This window comes from Manihot esculenta, chromosome 4, assembly GCF_001659605.2.
Source record: "Manihot esculenta cultivar AM560-2 chromosome 4, M.esculenta_v8, whole genome shotgun sequence".
NCBI lineage: Eukaryota > Viridiplantae > Streptophyta > Magnoliopsida > Malpighiales > Euphorbiaceae > Manihot > Manihot esculenta.
In genome coordinates, this window is record NC_035164.2 from 34,326,357 (window position 1) to 34,345,274 (window position 18,918).

At 32.6% G+C, this 18,918-nt stretch overlaps 3 protein-coding genes across 3 annotated transcripts; 1 reads left to right on the forward strand and 2 right to left on the reverse strand.

Annotated features, from left to right (window-relative positions):
- Positions 1-1,265: 1,265 nt before the first annotated feature.
- Positions 1,266-3,489, forward strand: LOC110613254 (putative receptor-like protein kinase At1g72540). Its single transcript, XM_021754296.2, has 5 exons — positions 1,266-1,815; positions 1,898-2,033; positions 2,193-2,329; positions 2,469-2,592; positions 2,689-3,489. Exons 1-5 carry the CDS (start codon positions 1,435-1,437, stop codon positions 3,309-3,311), a joined length of 1,401 nt encoding a protein of 466 aa, XP_021609988.1. The 5' UTR covers positions 1,266-1,434; the 3' UTR covers positions 3,312-3,489.
- Positions 3,490-5,728: 2,239 nt separating this feature from the next.
- LOC110613973 (trimethyltridecatetraene synthase) lies at positions 5,729-8,004 on the reverse strand. Its single transcript, XM_021755415.2, has 2 exons — positions 6,837-8,004; positions 5,729-6,471 (listed from the first exon to the last, which is right to left on the reverse strand). Exons 1-2 carry the CDS (start codon positions 7,731-7,733, stop codon positions 5,842-5,844), a joined length of 1,527 nt encoding a protein of 508 aa, XP_021611107.1. The 5' UTR covers positions 7,734-8,004; the 3' UTR covers positions 5,729-5,841.
- Positions 8,005-8,927: 923 nt separating this feature from the next.
- LOC110613558 (linoleate 13S-lipoxygenase 3-1, chloroplastic) lies at positions 8,928-14,032 on the reverse strand. Its single transcript, XM_021754753.2, has 8 exons — positions 13,509-14,032; positions 12,912-13,192; positions 12,037-12,274; positions 11,611-11,943; positions 10,910-11,103; positions 10,504-10,805; positions 10,132-10,398; positions 8,928-9,913 (listed from the first exon to the last, which is right to left on the reverse strand). Exons 1-8 carry the CDS (start codon positions 13,903-13,905, stop codon positions 9,157-9,159), a joined length of 2,769 nt encoding a protein of 922 aa, XP_021610445.1. The 5' UTR covers positions 13,906-14,032; the 3' UTR covers positions 8,928-9,156.
- Positions 14,033-18,918: the final 4,886 nt, after the last annotated feature.

The window sequence follows — 18,918 nt, forward strand, 5'->3', positions numbered from 1 at the left end:
ATTTTCTCTTTATTAATAAAATAATCATTTTATAAATTTCAATATTAGTCAATAAAAATTAAATTATTATAAATATTAAAAGTTAAATTTAAATAAATAAATAAATTATATGGAGCTCGAATATAATAAATTAAATTACACAAATCTTTTTTTTTTTCATAATAATTCCATAAAGAAAAAAAGTGCAACGAGCACATATCACTTAGCTCATTGGCACACCCACCCATCTTATTATTCTTGCCCCCAGACTTAAATCAAACCTCATTCTCAATTAATTTGGAATTGAACCCAGCCATGACTATTGATATCTCCCTTTTTCTTTCTTTTTTTTTTTTAAAAAAAAAAATTCCCTTTTCCTTTTATGACTTTTTTTTTCTTTTGTAATCATACCCATCAATGAATTTGGATCTACTAATATCCCTTAATTACTCATTTCATTAAAGAAAAAAAGAATTAATATGGGTCCATTAAGGTCAAATATAAAAAATTTTAATTTTGATTCTCAAAATGCTACAGGACCTAAAAAAAGAGATTGTTCTTCATTTGATATCCACAATATTCAATTTTGTTCAATTATTGTTAGAGAGAGATATTTTAATATCTATTGAAATTAATTCTCATTCTTTTAAATGTTATAATTAAATTTTATATTATTCAAATATGATATATTATAAAATGCAAATGGAGAGCCACCACTTTCGAATCGTGTTGGCTCGAATTAACCTCAAGGATTGAATCAAACTCAGACCAAAAAAATAAAATCCCAAATCGGTCGGAGCTCAACTGGAATGGAATGGGAGTTTTATGAGCAATGAGTTTGGACAAATTTATCTCTTTACGGGTTAAACATCTTTCAAATCTAAAACAATTGTTTTGTAAGATTTAGTAATAATTATGTAATCTCAAGTTGTTGGATCATCATGGTTGAAAAATGAACAAGAAGCACCACACGTGCTTACCACACTAAAGCTTTTACATATGGAGAAAAAAAAAATTATAATTGAAAAACAAGTTCAAATGGATTTATAATATTGTCGATTTCCCATGCAATCAATCTAAGGAAGCAAAACCGTGTAAGATGAGCTTCCTTTTCTCAGACTCCCCACAAGACCAGCAGATGAAGCTGCAAAGAAATTTCACCTCAAAGTCAAGAATAGCCCATGAAGATTCTAAGTCTCCGGCCTCTTGTACAGGGATGACTTTGGAATTTTTTAAATAAAAAATTCCATTTCTTCTAGAGTCAGAAGATTTCCTTCTTTTTAACCCGTTAATATTTTTACCCACAAGGAAAAAAAGCTGATTGGTCAAGTCAGCACACATCTTAACATCCCATTTCTCATTAATTTCAGCCAAAATTTGCACAGAAAATCTATATCTATATCTATATATATACCTAGTTGAGATAAAAGCCTGGCACATATCTTCTACAGAAAAATGGCTCCAAGTAAGTTTTTTACTTGGAAATTTTTGCTTCCTGCATGTTTCAAGTCTGAGAACCCATTTCCAGAGCCAAAGATTCAAGCTTCTAATCAAATTACCTCCCAGAGATTATCTCTGTCAGATTTGAGCAACCCTGGTTCACCACTATCTGTCAGTGATCTATCAAATTCAATCTTTAACCTCCATGTTTTCACACTCAAGGAACTACAAATGGCAACCCATCAATTCTCCAGAAGTAACTTTCTTGGTGAAGGTGGATTTGGAACTGTGTACAAAGGGTTCATTTCTGACAAGCTTAGACCTGGCTTGAAGGCTCAGCCTGTGGCTGTCAAGGTCTTGGATTTGGATGGCTCTCAAGGACATAGAGAGTGGCTGGTAAGCAAGAATTATTACTACTCTTCAAATAGCAGTATCTTGTTCTGCATTTTTCTAACAACAAATTGTTTCATTTTTACAGGCTGAAGTAATCTTCCTTGGGCAGTTAAAGCATCCCCATCTTGTGAACTTGATTGGCTACTGCTGCGAGGATGAGCACAGGCTTTTGGTTTATGAATATATGGAGCGAGGCAACTTAGAGACTCAGCTATTTAAAAGTACAAACACCCTCCTCTCAGAACTTGTGCCACTGCTACAGTGATAATGCATGCAGAATTCTGAATTTTGGAGTTTATGTCATTGAAATCACATCTAAACTGTTTCTTTAATCCAATTGGATGGGATTTTTATGTTCTTGACTTTCTTGAACAATGCAGGGTACTCTGCAGCCTTGCCTTGGTTAACAAGACTAAAAATTGCAGCCGGAGCAGCAAGAGGCCTAGCTTTCCTCCATGGAGAAGAAAAACCAGTAATATATAGAGATTTTAAGGCTTCAAATGTCCTATTAGACTCGGTAATCATTTGTTTTCTAACCATTAACTGTTTACATTTGTGGTTTATTTGTGCAGCTACCAAACCATTCAAAATCTTCATGTTACAATCAAAATAAAAAAATTAATCCATATTTTGATCCTTTTGTTATTTTTTTTCAGGACTTTAATGCAAAGCTTTCGGATTTTGGGCTAGCAACAGATGGTCCAGAAGGAGATGACACGCATATTACAACTCGTGTTATGGGCACTGAAGGTTATGCAGCTCCTGAATACATAATGACTGGTAATGCAAGTTCATTTTTATTGCCAAATAATTTTAAAATTAATCAAGAAAAATCTGCATAATTACTAAAATTAAGGTTTTTTTTCTTTATCATAGGTCATTTGACAGCCATGAGTGATGTATTTAGTTTTGGAGTGGTGCTTTTAGAGCTGTTAACGGGCAGGCGATCAGTGGACAAGAAGCGTCCCTGTAGAGAGCAGAACTTGGTTAAATGGGCAAGACCTTTATTGAAGGATTACCATAAGCTTGACCAGATAATGGACCCAAGGCTTGAAGGCCAATATTCAACAGAAGGTGCTAGGAAAGCAGCAGCACTGGCTTACCAATGCTTGAGCCACCACTGCAAATCTAGACCCACTATGAGCACTGTGGTCAAGACCTTGGAGTCTCTGCTAGAGCTTAATGACATACCAGTTGGACCATTTGTGTTTGTTGTTCCAACTGAAGGCAACAATAAAGCAACAACTGAAAAAGAAATTGAAAAAGAAAGTAAAAATGAATGCCATGAACTAAAAGATGAACATAAATTTGAAGAAAAAGAAGCAGCAGAAATGAAAGATAAGAATTGTAACAGGAACCAGAAGGGTCAAAGGCACAGAAGGCGAGTTAAGTCATTCAGATCTAGAGCTGTGTATTCTGATACAGCATTGTATAAGACTTCAGGCACTAGCCTATATTCTCCAAAGCGGCAGAGTAAAGCGGCAGAGAGGTATAGATAATTGGGTTTTGCTTATAGAGCATATTGTACATTGAATTAGCTTCTTCTTCTTTTTTTTTTTTTTTTTAATCTTGGGAAAATTTCCCACCTTTTGCAATTCACCTGCAGGTGTTGTTATGATTGCAATGTGTGACTAAAGTTGCTATAATAAAACTTTTTCCATTGAATTGTGGGCATCAGATTTTGGTAATTAGTCTGCTTTCATATGGTATACATATTCAATTGGCAACTATCCAATGTGCTAATATTTCTAAGCACTAACCCATTGAGAATTATTTTTTTAGAAAAATTACTATTTGAAATCTAAAATGCAAACTCACTAATTATTTTTTATCTTATGAAAAAATACTTTAGAAAGTTTTTTGAGATTTTACTAATTAATAAGTTTTCTTATATAATACAAACTAAATAGTAAAATGCTTAATAATTAAAATTAATATATTTTTAAAAATTGAGAAATCAACTAACCACTTTTTCTCATATCACATGAATTATATAGTAAAATTTTGTTTTCTTATTTATCTCATAAAATTATCAAATTTGTTATGACTTTTCCTGAACTTGAATCGACTGCAATTGAAAGTTAAGCAAGTGCAGCTGTACCTGCATTCTTAAGAATTGTATTCATTGGATAATGAAGACCATTCATGGCCTCCACACTCCATGAGTTTCTAGGGTCAACAATTCATAGTCAAATATTCCACTTTCAGAAAGATTGGCTTGTGTCCAATATTAAGTTCAAACTACAAAAGAATGGTCATTCTTAAACTGGAAGTTTTAAATCTAAACAAACAAATCCCAAATCCCAAATCCTATGAACTAAAATGACTTGGCTCGTTTTCTATGAATAAGATCAAATCTTAGGCCTCCACCAACTCCCACTAAAACTCTGGTCAGACAACTAGGCATTGCTTGCTCCATTGGCATTGGACAGTATTTTTCAATTTCCAAAACTTAATATATCCATTGTGATAATGAAATTTGAATAATTTGGTCAAACTTGCCTATCTTAAAAAGAAAAAATAGAGGATATTTCTTCATTATTAATGGAATTTGAATGAGATTAGGCCCTTCCATTTTATTTTTATATCAAGTTTAGTTCCAATATATATAATTAAAATACATAATAAAAAATTATTGATGATCGTTGGGCCTCCGACACCTGGAATAAGGCCGAATCTCCTACACCTGGAGCAAGTCAGACCTTAAAGAAGAACACAAGTTCAAAGCCCATCAGACCTCCTCAAGTTGAGCCAACCCCACGTTGCGCGTTTCAGCCCGATCACGGAAATCAGGCTGGACAGATCTCACACGTGGGCCCATCTGAAGGAAGTCTAATCCAGTAACGTGACAAGAGGTAGGAGAGCAGGCCAAGTCACCTCACAGCCCTGTTCGCATGCACGCCGAAAGGAATTAAATGGCCGTGTAGCGTGGAGAAGGATTCTAACACATACGGATCTGAAAGACAAAAACCGGTGATATTGTAACAGATAAGCAGTTAGACGTCACTGGCGAATAAAAGGGAAATTGATAAAAGGGAGATGGATAAAAGGGAGGAACGCTTTTCTGAATCTTAAAACAATTATAAGCATTGCATGATGTTGATTTATTAATTTGTGATAAATTCATAGGTGTGCAACAAGAATAACTAATTGTATTTGTAAACTTCTTCTTCATCATCATCAATCTATTACCAGTCCAACTGCCCAAATATTGATCGTCTGAAGCCCAATATTTGATCCATTTCAATATTTGTTTCAAAGTTATTTTCGCTCTTTTCTTTTCTGAAATTTGGTTAGATTACTTTATGTTAAATGATTTTTCTTCTTCGTCATCAATCTATTACCAGTCCAACTGCCCAAATATTGATTGTCTGAAGCCCAATATTTGATCCATTTCAATATTTTGTTCCAAAGTTATTTTCGCTCTTTTCTTTTCTGAAATTTGATTAGATTACTTTATGTTAAATGATTTTATTTTTAATTTTATTAATTGCTTATGTCTATAATGCTAATTTTTAAGATATATGTATTTAAAATATTGTTTTAAAAGAATATTTGTCTTAGATTATAAAAAGCCATAAATTTACGTTATAATATTGATATGAAATTATTGGTTCATAAAAAGTCATAAATATTTGTGTCTGAGTGATTAATAAAAATAAAAAGTTTATAACATGAACTTTTTTTTTATACTATTAATGATGAAAATTTATTATTATCAATAAATTAATCCATAGTTTTCAAATTAGGTAAAACAAGACACACTCAGTAAGAATAAAATTTGATTATTTTTAAAAATAAAAATTATATATTAACTCATTATAAATTTAACTTATTCGGATCTCGCGTTTAAATGTTGTATTTATAATATATTGGTGTAAATAGAGTTATAAGATTAGGTAAATTGGGAGGTGGAGATTGGAATTTTTAATACATGATAGAGAACTATTGGATAATTCATGTATTTAGTGATGAACACCCTCATGACAGCAGGTAAAAAAAAAAGAAGAAGATGAAAGCAAACAAAAATCACAGAAAGTAAACATGGGATGGGAGGCGAGGTTCAGGAACAACGACAAGTGGGAATTTTCTAGGAGTAGAAAGCCCAAAAATTTCCTCCATATTCAAATCCCGTTTCTTCATATCTCCAGCCAATTTCCACTTAAACCCATGTAAAAGATTTGCCAAACTTGCTTGAATCACCTTTATCCCAAGTGGATACCCAGGGCACATTCTCCTTCCAGCACCAAATGGCAACAGCTCAAAGTCATGTCCTTTAACATCAATCTCTTTACCAAGGAACCTTTCAGGCAAGAACTCATTAGGGCTGTCCCAAATGCTAGGGTCTCTCCCTATTGTCCAAACGTTGACAAGCATACGAGTACCTTGTTGAATGTCGTAACCAGCTATTTGGGTATCTTCTCTACACAGTCTAGGAACCAACATGGGTGCCACTGGGTGCAAACGCATTGTCTCCTTAGCTATTGCATCAATAAATGGTAAATTAGCTATGTCTTTCTCTTCTACCCATCTTTCTCTTCCGATCACCCTGTCTAGTTCTTCTGTTGCCTTGTCGAAAATTTCTGGTTTCTTCAAGAGCTCGGAGATTGCCCACTCTACTGTCACTGCTGAGCTCTCAGTTCCTCCGGCGACCATATCCTAAGGAGTAAGAAAAATATTAGGTCAATACTAAATTAACGCTTGTCAATAAACACCATCTTTCGTTTTATTTATATTAGTATTCAATCCATTGGCGTAGTAGTTCAGTTCGTGTTATGATGTCATAGTTTGAAATTGTGGCCTGCTGGACCATGACTATTATCACTACTTGATTAATTTCTTACGTTAACGTCATTATCTATGAGCAGGCTTTAATAACATTAACAACATTGTCTGTAAGAAGTATAGATAATAAAATGATCATCCTGTTTTTAAAATCTTCAAGTCTTGATTTTATAAATTTCTTTTCAATACCAAAAAAAGAATATTAACTAAAATCAAACGTAAATTAAAAATAATCATACCTGTGTAAATCCCTTGACTCCATTTCTTTCAAGCTTAACCTCGAGATTAGGGTCCTCAGCGAGCTGCAAGAGAACGTCCACCATATCCTTAGCCACATAGTTCTCAACCCCTTTTCTCCTCCCATCGTGTTCATCCAAAACATGCTCCAAAAACCTATTAAATTTCTTGTTTACAGCCTTCATTCTCCTTATATACCCTTGTAAATCCAAGAAAGCAAGCCAAGGGAGCGAATCCCCTATATCCAACACCCCATTTAGCAAGAAAAGCTCATCCAGCATCTCTTTGAACTCCTCCGGCGTCACAATTTCGTCCTCACCTTCATTCTTCACGGTGTACTTCTTCCCCAACACCATTCGGCTTATAACGTTCAGACTGAGATCTGAGAGATGATTTTTCAAGTTTATGGTGTTGCCACTCGACGAGAAAAGGGTATTAACGAGCGATCTTAGCTCTTCTCGTCGTATATACTCGTATGATTCTAGGCGTTTTGCGCTGAAAAGCTCCATAACGCATATTTTACGTGCTTGTCGCCAATAGGACCCATAGGGTGACCATGTGATGTCTTTGTAATTATAGGTTGTGTATTTTCCGGCAGCAGTTTTTGGTCGGTCGACGAAAGTGAGGTCATGGGTTTTAAGAATAGTTTTAGCCATTTCAACGGAGGAGCCTACAACCACCGGGAAAGAACCAAATTTGAGTTGCATAATGGGACCATATTTTTGAGAGAGGGAGTGGATGGAACGGTGGGGGAGTGAGCCTATAAGGTTGAGGTTTCCGATTATGGGCCAAGGTTTTGGGCCTGGTGGCAGGTTGAGTTTACGACGGCGGGAGAAGAGGACAAGAGCCAGGATGGCAACCCAGGCAGCGGCATAGGCAACCCATGAAGGAGTTCCCATTTCTTGGTTTCTGGTTTGTAATTTGCAGAGCTGGCTGTGAAGCAAATTAAAGTGGTTAGGGATACTTATAGAGAAAAAACAGCAGAATTAAACAAACTGTTCATTGACTTCAAAAGAGGCTGTAGGCTGTCGTTTTCGAGAAATCTGAAGATGAAAAGGTGACAAACCTGAATCCGATGCCTCCTAGTTAAACTCCCTCATTTCCTATCTAAATACACTGTAGGACTTTAAAAATGCAGTTTAACTGTATGATTTTTTTTTTTTTTTTTTTTTAAAGTTTACCTCAGTAATTACCTAAAGATTAATCACTATTTTTTTTTTAATTTTCTTTTTGTTAGTTTGAATAAAGGCATGCTTACATCGATGTGGATGAAAATAAAAAGCTCTATACTTTTAACTATTCATATGCCATTTAATGCCTTTAATCGAGGATAAACACTTTTTTAAAAAAAAAAAAAAACTAAAATGTATAATTTTATAAAATATAAAAATATTTTAATATAATTCAAACAATTAGTAACTAAATAATTAATTTTAATAAGTATAGGAACCTTATATAGCGATTGGATTTGAAATGGAATAAGTGTAATTCAAAATTAAAATTGAATCGATAAAACTCTTATTTAAACTGAATAAGAGCCATGGGGGCAGCCACCCTAAACGCATACAGTAAAGGACGATCCGATGCACTATGGGATTCACCTGAAGGTTCCTTTTTTTTTTTCCCCAAAGGAAAAAACTATCACAAGTAGAAAAGTAAAGAACCCAATTATGCCATGCTTTTTCCAAACAAAAAAAAAAAAAGATTTATGCTGCACAGTTTTTTTTTTTAAAAAAATTATACAGTGAAGCGGTTATATTATAAAAAATTACCTATATAATACAACAAGCAAATGAAAAATAAACAATTATATAAATATAATTTAATAATGAATGAGCAAATTTTAAAAATATGCTAATTAACTAATAAATTTTTCTTTTTAAAAAAATAACTATTTTCATATAATTATCTATTTTCTATTGACTTGTTATACCATAGAAGCAATGTATACCAATTTTTCTAAATTTTGAGCTGACAGCTAAATGCATCAATATCCCATCTACAAAAATGGAGAACTTGGATTTATTTCGAAAGACTGGCCCTGCAAACAGACTCACAATTCCATTGCAAAATAAGAAAAGCAGAGACAGAGATTAAAAATTCTCACTCTTCATTTTAGCATAAGATTATGATACAGAGCTATGCTTATTCCAATCTATTGCATATACAATCCTATGTTAAAAGTGCCACTAAGTGCACCCTACACTCACACAATATGTAGATACAATTTATATTAAGAATGGTCATGGTCTATACCTGAAACTCACTACAATCTTGAGCCAACTCGAAGGCATATTGCACTGTATGCTCACATTTTTCCACTCATATCGACACACTATTGGGTACGCCTCTACATGTTACCCCTGGTGATGAACTAGGTGCTAGTAATTCATATGGCAAAACCCCTGCTCCACAACGATTTCTAAGGCTAGGATCCATGTTCCTTCTGTCAATCTCCTTCTCTATCCGTCTCATTTCTGCTGAGAACTCATAAAATGAATCTATTATTTCAGCATCACCGGACCAAATCGATGGCTGCTGTCGTTCACCTATGTATTCCTCGTCTGGTGAGTGTGTCGATAAGGTGTCTACCACAGCCATAAATTTTGTTGCTTGTAGCAGACTTGGCAATGCTGACAAGAAATATTTTTGTGGATCAGCTAAGAAACTTGCATATTCCGTGCCATTTTCTTCTGGAATTAATCTTCTAATTAGTGGTGGTCTATTAGGCACATAGCCTCCATAAGGATACTGCCCAAAATTGAGAGCAGCATGTTGAGCAGATGCAAGCCAAATGATGGTGGTGAGGATTGAAACAAGATCATGAACGTTGGCTAATGTGGGCCACCATTCTGCATGTTTGAGATCAGCATGGCCCACATTCACAGACTCAGCATACCAAGCTTGTAGCTCTGTGTCATTACAAACTAGGCTTGAATTAGGGTAATAGCGGTTGACATAGCTGCGGACCCAGTTTTCTATTGCAGACCAGATAAGAAGCCCGTCTTGTGCATATGGATAGTCCTCAATTAGAAGCTTCAGGCCATGTGGTTGGGTTGGGTCAGGTACAGCCATACCCCTGCAAGGTAAAAAGGACCAACAATTATTAAATTCCCCAAGTTTTTCATGCACCAAACGAACAAGATTGCCAAAATTTCCTTTTTCTTATTGCTTCTTTCCCCATTTATCAAAATTTTATTATGTGGGTTCATCATGTTTTTCCTTTTTTCCAATTATATCTACAGGCTAGGGAGTAGTTAATGTTATCTTCAAAATTTGTTGTAATATTATATATACCTGCGTATCAGATCCGCAGGAAGGCCTTCCATGTCGAATCGCCAAAAATTCTTATATGCAGCAGCACTAATCTCCATGCAGTAGCGGCCAGGAGTGAAGCAGGATTCAATAACACCATCAGCATTGATTAAACTTTGGCGGGCTAAGGCATTGATCTCTAGCGTATATCTCATGTGTGGATCCAAAAGCTTAAATATGGGGTGCACTGCACTCAATTGCCTATGTGCTGCTAGTATAAATGGCTCCAGGCAAGCATGTGTACGTAGCCTGTAATCACCATGATATTTCAGATGACTAAATAGCTAAAAATCAAAAATTAAATTCGAGGCTTCAAAAACTGCAGTGACCAACTTTTGCTTTCTTCATTCTTACCAGTGATTTACTAGTTGATGAACCCCAGCATCGTTGGAGCAAACGTGAGCTTTGGCAAGTTGCCATATCCAGTTTGAAGTTGCATCTACAGGAGGTGTAACTACTCGCTTTGATTGGGAACCTGGCCCAACAGGTGGGAGACTAAGCTCAATAGCAATGGGCTTAAGTGTCCCAAGAGGGGTCAAGAAAAATATGGTTCGGGTTGCATATGCTTTTCTACCATCAAGAGCATTAATGCGATCCAAAAATGGGAGATAAATATCGTGATAATCCACTACAAAGAGTTTATTTTCCTCCAGGGCCTGCAATAATAATTACAGAACATTCAGCTATGGTTGGGCTTAACTTGTTAAACATTTCCAGATTTTTTATAGTTTTTAACTTGGCAAAAGAAAAAGGGGATTACCTCTTGAACAGACATGCCATTCAGATGGCCTATAATGTGCTCTTCTTTAAGAGCGGACTCCTGTGGACCGTAGATTTCAGGATCAAGATTACTTTTTGGAGGAAAAACCTTCAGGCTCTCAATGTTGACAGGGTTAACCCCTGAGATTGCTTGACGGGCAAATTCATCATCTCGCAACCAGGCAAACTTGTCCTCTGCATGTGGAAATTACATCCAGATTAGCAAAAGTAATACTGGTCTTTAATTAAATAACCATGTAATCATATACCCATATGAAAAATGTGTTACTAAAAGTATACAGTTCCCTACGAGTGGAAAATGACAAGCACAAGGTATTGAAACCCATCCCAGCACATTATGAAAGCTTTCTAGGCCTGGCTCCCAATAGGCAACCAGCAAGCAGAAAGAGACAAAAAATGGTGGACATTTTTCTTTGTAGCTAGCAACAAATGCTAGACGTGCATATTCTTCTTTTTAAGAGCTGTAAAAGTAGCACAAATTTGTGTTCTAAAAATTATATCTATGACTTGGCTCCCACTAAATGATAAATGGGCAGTGGGCCAACAAAAAAAAGTGGACCATGAGTTTACAGAGTCTCACCACATATTCTGATGCTGAGGTGGCAGTTAAAATTTTATGAGTCCAACCAAGGTAATAAATATTGACACAGAAAAATTGAGACAATGAAACGTGGTACTCACTGGAAATAATCTTGGGTGTGTCATATCGGAGAAGTCCCTCACTAGATTCCTGAATCTTGGTAACTGCCTTTGGCAATGGTAGACTTCTCCAGATTTCATCTTGAAGCCCTACTTTAAGAAGCAGCCCCTCTTTGTAGAGGATATCAATGTCTGAAAATGCATTGAAGTCATGGTTCTCAGCAGAAATGGTGGCCTTCAATGATGGTATCAGACTATGAAGCACTGCCTTAAGCCTTCCAGCTGAAAATGTTTTTTGCTTTGATTCCTCAAATTGTTCATCTCTAGGCACATACATTGGCAAGGGCTTCTCTACACGACCCTCTGCATTTATATCTGGTGCATATGTAATAAAGAATTAGGACCTTCACCTTATAGAAAAATTTTAAGCTATGAAGTAGCCAAAATGAGGGTAGATAGAACACTAACCTGTATCTGTTGGGCGACGGCCAGTGCGACACCGCCTTGGATATGGTATGTTTTCACCTCCAAGTTTTGGCCTGGCCAACGCAACGCCCTTGTCAGGATTTCCCAGATCATTGTAGACATCAAAGTCATAAATCCTGTCTGATAACTTTCTCTCTCCTTTGCCATCACCTCTGATATCTCTTAGTTCTTTTTCTCTTAATACTCTAAGTCCAGCAGGTGTCTCACTTGGTAAATATGGCTGCTCAAACAAAATCATCATTAGTTAAACTTTTGATTAGACCCAGATCATACAGGGAATGAAATAGATGTTTCATTGAAATGTTACGCAAGCTCATTTTTTACAGAATTAATAATCACAGCAAGAAACAGAAACATCGTGACCCATTCATATTCTAGTTGCTTCAAGCTCATGGGTCCATGGTGTATTCTGGAGAAGTGGTCCATCCAATTATAGGGAATCTCAAAAAAGAAATATTTGCTAATCGTTTTCTTTTTCTTGGTCATGCACTGACTAAGTGGGTAGTCAATTACAGCCTTTAAAGCACATGATACAGTTCAGGAGTTCAGTGAATATGAACTTACACCTAAAAAATCTAAATTACTGAGTAAAATTCATCAATCATATACCACCATACAAAATAAGCAAGAAAAATGAATATGGAAACCGAGAGTCAATAAGGTCAGGCTTTGAATTGTTCCAACTTCTTTATTTTGTCATTTGAAAAAAATCAAAGCCTAAATATATCAAATTTGACCTTATAAAAATGTTCAGTTCAACAAGAACAACAACATAAAAATTTATCTGTCCGATATTTTCCCAAAAGTCTTAAGTTGACAAAAGAAAATTCAAGTACAATAATAATAATAATAAGTACCTCATTAGAGAAAAATATCCTTTTTGCAGGATGATCTTTGCTGGATTGGACCCAGGAGTTGCAAGGGAAATGCACTGGACCGCAAGCAAAACCTTCAAGGGTGATTGTCTCCAAGAAAAATTCCTTCTGGTGCTTGTTGCTCACTGTGATTGCTCCAGGCACCCCAAAGTTGGAATCAACTTGAAACTCAGCTGTATAATGGACCTTCTCAGCTTTAACATTTGATTTCTTGGACCAGTCCTTTAGCACAGCCTTCTTGCTTCTCTTCGGTGTGTTGGTTTCTACAAGAATCAAGTTTCAACCTCATTATTAATTTTGATCATTATAAACAAGTCTCAAGGATGCCAAACAAGCATTGATTGTACAAAAATCAATATACACCCTTTTTTCCCTCATTTTTCTTGGACATATTATCGAGGACCCAAAAGAGGAAAGTTAAACCCACTTGAGAATTAGGTTCTTTACCTCAAAACCAGCCATAAAAGGCTGAACAGTGAAGAACCCAGAAATAAGGAAACCGAAAGCATGATAAAATAGAAGCATTAACATTTAATATTCCCAAATTCTCACAGCCAGAAATAGAAATTAAAGGCTTACTTGGATCAACTTCAGTGCTAATAAGCTCCAAAACAACATTTCTCCCAATCTTGTCAGCGAAAGCATCCCAGTGCTTGGCAATGGTCTCCTTCAAATCCTCCTTGTTCTTGTTTCTCACAGTGACAACAGCTCTCACCTTGAATGTCACCGCCTTTTCAGGCACAGTATCTTTATTACTATTAGCTCTGATCAAATCTTCGCTAATAGCTGCAACAGGACCCCTCACAGCTGCTCTTTGTACATTAATCCTTCTGTGTTGCAGAGGAACCAAAACTGGTTTCACCAAGAATTGATTCTTCTGATGAAAACTATGGTTAAAGAGAACTTTAGATGACATTGATGCAAATGATGATTTATCAATCAAAGAACTACCCATGATTTCTTTAGCCAGTGACATCTTCTTTTCCTCTTCTTTCTCTGTGTAATTGAATGATTAAATATATGCCTCTGCACAGAAAGATGAGCAGGAAATGCAAATTATCTGTGCAAGTGATGGCCTCTGTTGCTGATGAGTTGCTTTTCTCTGTGTGTCTCTCTCTATATATACACAAGGATGGAGAGGGTGCACACAAAAAGTTGTGCACCGAGGGATCTCACCGTCAACACGTTTTTAAAATTCAGCTGTTTTCTTCTCATCAATTTTTTTTAGATGTATTTTCAGGCTTGGCATGCTAAATTAAGATTTTTCCTAAACTTATTATTTATAATTTTAAACATTTTTTCATTTAAAAAAAACTAATTAAATGAAATGTTTTAATAATTTATAAAATAATTAAATTGTTAGAAATTGAATAATTAAACATTTTCCAATAAAAATTGAACCTTTATTACTAATAAAGTAAAATTCGCATTCTTATTATTTAGTTTAATTTTAGGCTTGGCTTACTAAATTAAATTTTCATAAGCTTATTATTAATAATGTCTAAAAGTTTTAAATTAATTTTAGTAATTTATAAATTATTAAAGGAAATATATGTAATATTACTCTCTATATATATTCATTAATTAAATTATTAATTTTGATTATTTCTTTTGTCTTATAATTTTTATTACTTTATTTATATATATATATATTTAAAAAAATATTTTTTATTAACTTTTTAATTATATTTATTTTAAATACATAAATTTTATTAAATATAAAAAATTTTTAAAAATAAAATAAAATAAATATAATTATAATAATTTATTATAATATAAAAAATAAAAATAAAAATAAATAATAATTTTGAAATAATTAAAAAAATTATAAGATAAAAAAATAATTTGATTAGTTTTATTAAATTAAATTTTTTAAAGCACTAAATTAAGTTATTTATAAAAAAATATTGAATTTTACTAACAGGAATAATATTATTGATTTTTAATTTTTTAAAATAAAATGACTTTTTTAAATTTAATTTCGGTAGTTGGTTTTATTTTCATGATAAATAAATTTAGAAGTAAACAAAGGTTAGCTGAGTCAAAGCGAGTTCCTGGTTTCCGACTAAAAGACGCGGTTGTAAAGGAAGGGAATCGGAAAGTTGGGGAAAATATTTTATAAAAAGGGACGATTATATCCTTGTCTTGCACAGAAATGGCAATTATGACCTTTGTGCATTAAAACGTAACTTTTATTGAATAAAATTGGCATACACGATATAAAAATATAGTTTTTATTATAAAAATATTTCTTAAAAAATAATTTATAAACATTTTACAATTAGAAAAAAAAAAGAATTAATCTCAAATATTAAGCCTATCCAGCCAAATTAGATTTATTATTATGTTAGAGTATAATTAAAATATGCATTTGCACTAATGAAGCCTCTGGATTTTTTCTTAACTATTTCCATTGAATAGTGGGAAAATCTAGTAATTTAAAGCACGCTTAATAAATATCGTTATTTTGTAAGGTTCGCTTAAAAAATTAAAAATATTAATAATAAATTTTGATTTATTATTATTATTTTTCTTGAAAAAATACATTTTTTTCTTTTTTTTAAATAAAAGAATATATATTAAACTAATTTAGAACAATGTATTTTTAAGATAGTAAAGTAATATAAAAATAAATTAATCGCATGATTTTCAAAAGTTGGTAAAAAGGGAAATTTTGAAGACTTAAATGCCAATAGAGGGAATGTGTAGGGGCAAATCAGTGAATTCAAAACCTTAAGGAAAGCTTAAAAAGCAGAAATTTCACGGATGGCGTGCTTAAATCCTTTTTTTTCACGTGTCAGCCAGTGAAAAAGCTTATATACTGTTGACCCCCTTACAACTCACGTGCCTCCAGTTTGGCAGCCAAAGGTTAGGTTAGTTAAGTGTTAGGTCGGGTTTAAGGTTAAAGAAACATTATTTTAGATGTTATTTAAGAGTATTTTACAATTCTCACAATTAATAATATGTTAATCAATCTTAAACTATTTCATACAAATTGTTCATTTAATTGCAGTTTTTCAGATTAATTAGCAGAGCCAATATTAGTATTTATAAATTTAATTTATTAAGCTGTATATATTTATGATACAAATAAATAAAAATAAATAAATATTTAATATAGTAGTAGAGGATATAAAATTAAATTTTATAATTGAAAACACAATATTAGAAAACTCTAAAAAATTATATTTACATAAACGATGATAAATGTGATTTTCTTTTCATAAAATCTAGTTTATGTACTTAGACTTCAACATTGGTCATAAAATTTTAAGAACAAGAAAAGTATTTCTCAACATTTCAAAATATAAATTGAATTATTAATTTTTGTATTAAGTAAATCGCACGGAGATAGATATATAGCCATTATATAATAAAAGATTTTAGATGGATTATGATAATAGTTGAAACTCATGCATTATTATTAAGTCCATAAAAGAAAAACAGACCAAAACCTCATAATAACTCAGTACACCAGTCTATTTTATTAAGTGTGATTCGGTTTCAGACTAATAAATTTAACTTAATACGGTGAGGATTCGAGAAATCAAAATTTAATTTACTTCATCTGATGGTTTAATAGGGTTACAGACCTGTATGCATTCAAAACTATACCAAATTCATACTGTTTTATTAATTTTTTTATAATAAAATACATTTATTTATATTTTAATTTACATAAATATTTATCTGAATATTCATTGAAATATATAATGCTTTATTGGGGACCATGTTTTTATAGAAGACTTTAACGTTTGACATTGATAATAGAGTCGCATTCCATGGGCTAAGTATGTTTCCATGAAGTTATGATTTAAAAAACTCATATTTTTTATATATATTAAATATTCTTTTTAATTCTTTCGTCCTTACATTTTTTTTTTGAATATTCTATCTAATGACTTTTCAACTAATTAGGAGATTAAATAAATAAGTTCTACAAGGCAATATTAGTAAATAAATTTTCATAAGGGTAATACAATTTCTAAAATTAATTCTCTAACTTGCACACTACTTATGATGCAAAATATTCACATTTGAGTTATTAATTTAATAAGTTACAAGCATATTCATTAATAATGTATTAAACTCTTAATTAATTTAAAAAACAAAATTTGGTGGATAATGAGGGGTGAGCAGTATTCGGTTCAAACCGAAAAAATTGATCGAACCGAATTGATTTGAAAATTTGGTTTGATTTTTTATACATTTTGATTTGGTTCGGTTTTTAATTTCAGAAATTTTGGTTATTTCGGTTCGGTTCGGTTTTGATTAGAAAAAAATCGAAAAAACCGAATCGAACCGATTAGTGATAATAATATATTTTTTCAATAATATAGAGAAATTAAATCATATTAAGATTAAAATATTTTAATTAAATTTTAAAATATTAAAAATAAAGTGTAAAAAATAAAAAAAATTATTAAAAATTGAAACCGATCAAACCAAACCGAATCGAACCGAATCAGACCGGTTCGGTTCGATTCGATGCCTGACCAAAATCAATTCGGTTCGGTTTTTATAAACACTGAAATTTCAGTTTTCGGTTTATTCAGTTCGGTTCGATTTTAAACCGAACCGACCGAATGCTCACCCTTAATAAACTCTTAAATTAAAGTTATTTATATAAATAAATTTGGATAATGAATATTTAATATATAAAATTTAAATTTAATTTAAATTTATTATAAATATTAATTTTTAAATTTAAACCCATTTCAAATTCTATCATAACTATTCAAACTCCTCAAATTAAAGTGTGATTTAATTGGATATCTAAAATATTGGATCTATTGCCATCCAAACCATCCCCACTTGCATTAAAGTATATCTTGAATGAAAAAGATGGGCTCGTGTCATGGATTGCATGCTGGAATGTCAAATCAAGGGGAACTTATTAAATAAAAAAAAAAAGAAAATATATATTAAAAAGGAAATATCTATTGTGCACATATTAATTATACGTAATATTTTTTATTATATGAATTGAAAAATAAAAACAAACTGGACATTTTTTAATATATAAAAAAAAAAGAGAAAGTGGGCATAAGCAACCTGTACATTTCATTGTCCTGATTTGGTCGTCCAATATGGAGAAAATTCAACATCTCTAACTATTTTCTTGTCTTTGTTTTTTTGATTAATAAACCATATCTACCCATTGCTTTACACGTCTGTTATATTGACCCCTTTTGTTCCCAATACACGTATTTGAGTTTCCAACCTCTATTTTAATTACATCAAATTTACAAAATAATAATAAAATATTCAATGATATTTACATTCAAGATTATTGATGAATCAATAATGAAAATATTTTTATAAATAGCTATACAGTCAAGCCATGTGAATTGAATTTATTGAATGATTCTAGCCATGTACAAAGTTGTTACGGTCTAGAGGATTGCTTGAGCAAATAAGCCAGATATAGCAAGCTCTATGTAAATTTAGACGTTTGACATAATTTATTTTATAAAAAATAAAATTATGTATAATAAAATTTATCTAGACTTTAGTATTTTGATAATTTTTTTAATTATATATTGAAGTTTTTAATTTTTACTGGAAATATTTTTCAGATTAATACTTAAAAAGAATAACTCACAACTTCTTGGCATTTGGTTTTCCTTAATCAAACCCTAATCTCCCGATTATGAAAGAAAAAACAATTTTTTGACCCATATAATATTCCGTCTTATTCTGAGTATTTGACGTGGACTCTTGCGATTGGCTTGACCAGAAAAGTCAAACATATATACCAAACTGAGCACCGTCCTTGAAAAATGATGTCAGCAATGACCGAGGCTGAGCAACTAGAAAAACGGCTGCATATTTTTAATATACCGAAACTACCCCTAGCTTAGAGAAAAGGATATGGCGCGGCAAGCTTTGCAAATCTACCACCGGCCTACTGTTCAATCTCCTTTCATACTATTTGGTCTGAAGTTAGATGGTCCCACAATAATTTGATGGGACCATCTAATGATCT

Coding starts and splice junctions, on each gene's coding strand:
- LOC110613254 (XM_021754296.2), top strand. CDS start 1,435: ATGGCTCCAAGTAAGTTTTTTACTTGGAAATTTTTGCTTCCTGCATGT. Junction 2,330..2,468: donor CAAATGTCCTATTAGACTCG/GTAATCATTTGT, acceptor ATTTTTTTTCAG/GACTTTAATGCAAAGCTTTC. Junction 2,593..2,688: donor TCCTGAATACATAATGACTG/GTAATGCAAGTT, acceptor TCTTTATCATAG/GTCATTTGACAGCCATGAGT.
- LOC110613973 (XM_021755415.2), bottom strand. CDS start 7,733: ATGGGAACTCCTTCATGGGTTGCCTATGCCGCTGCCTGGGTTGCCATC. Junction 6,472..6,836: donor GAGTCAAGGGATTTACACAG/GTATGATTATTT, acceptor CTTACTCCTTAG/GATATGGTCGCCGGAGGAAC.
- LOC110613558 (XM_021754753.2), bottom strand. CDS start 13,905: ATGTCACTGGCTAAAGAAATCATGGGTAGTTCTTTGATTGATAAATCA. Junction 13,193..13,508: donor TAGCACTGAAGTTGATCCAA/GTAAGCCTTTAA, acceptor TGATTCTTGTAG/AAACCAACACACCGAAGAGA. Junction 9,914..10,131: donor CCTGCGGATCTGATACGCAG/GTATATATAATA, acceptor TTTACCTTGCAG/GGGTATGGCTGTACCTGACC.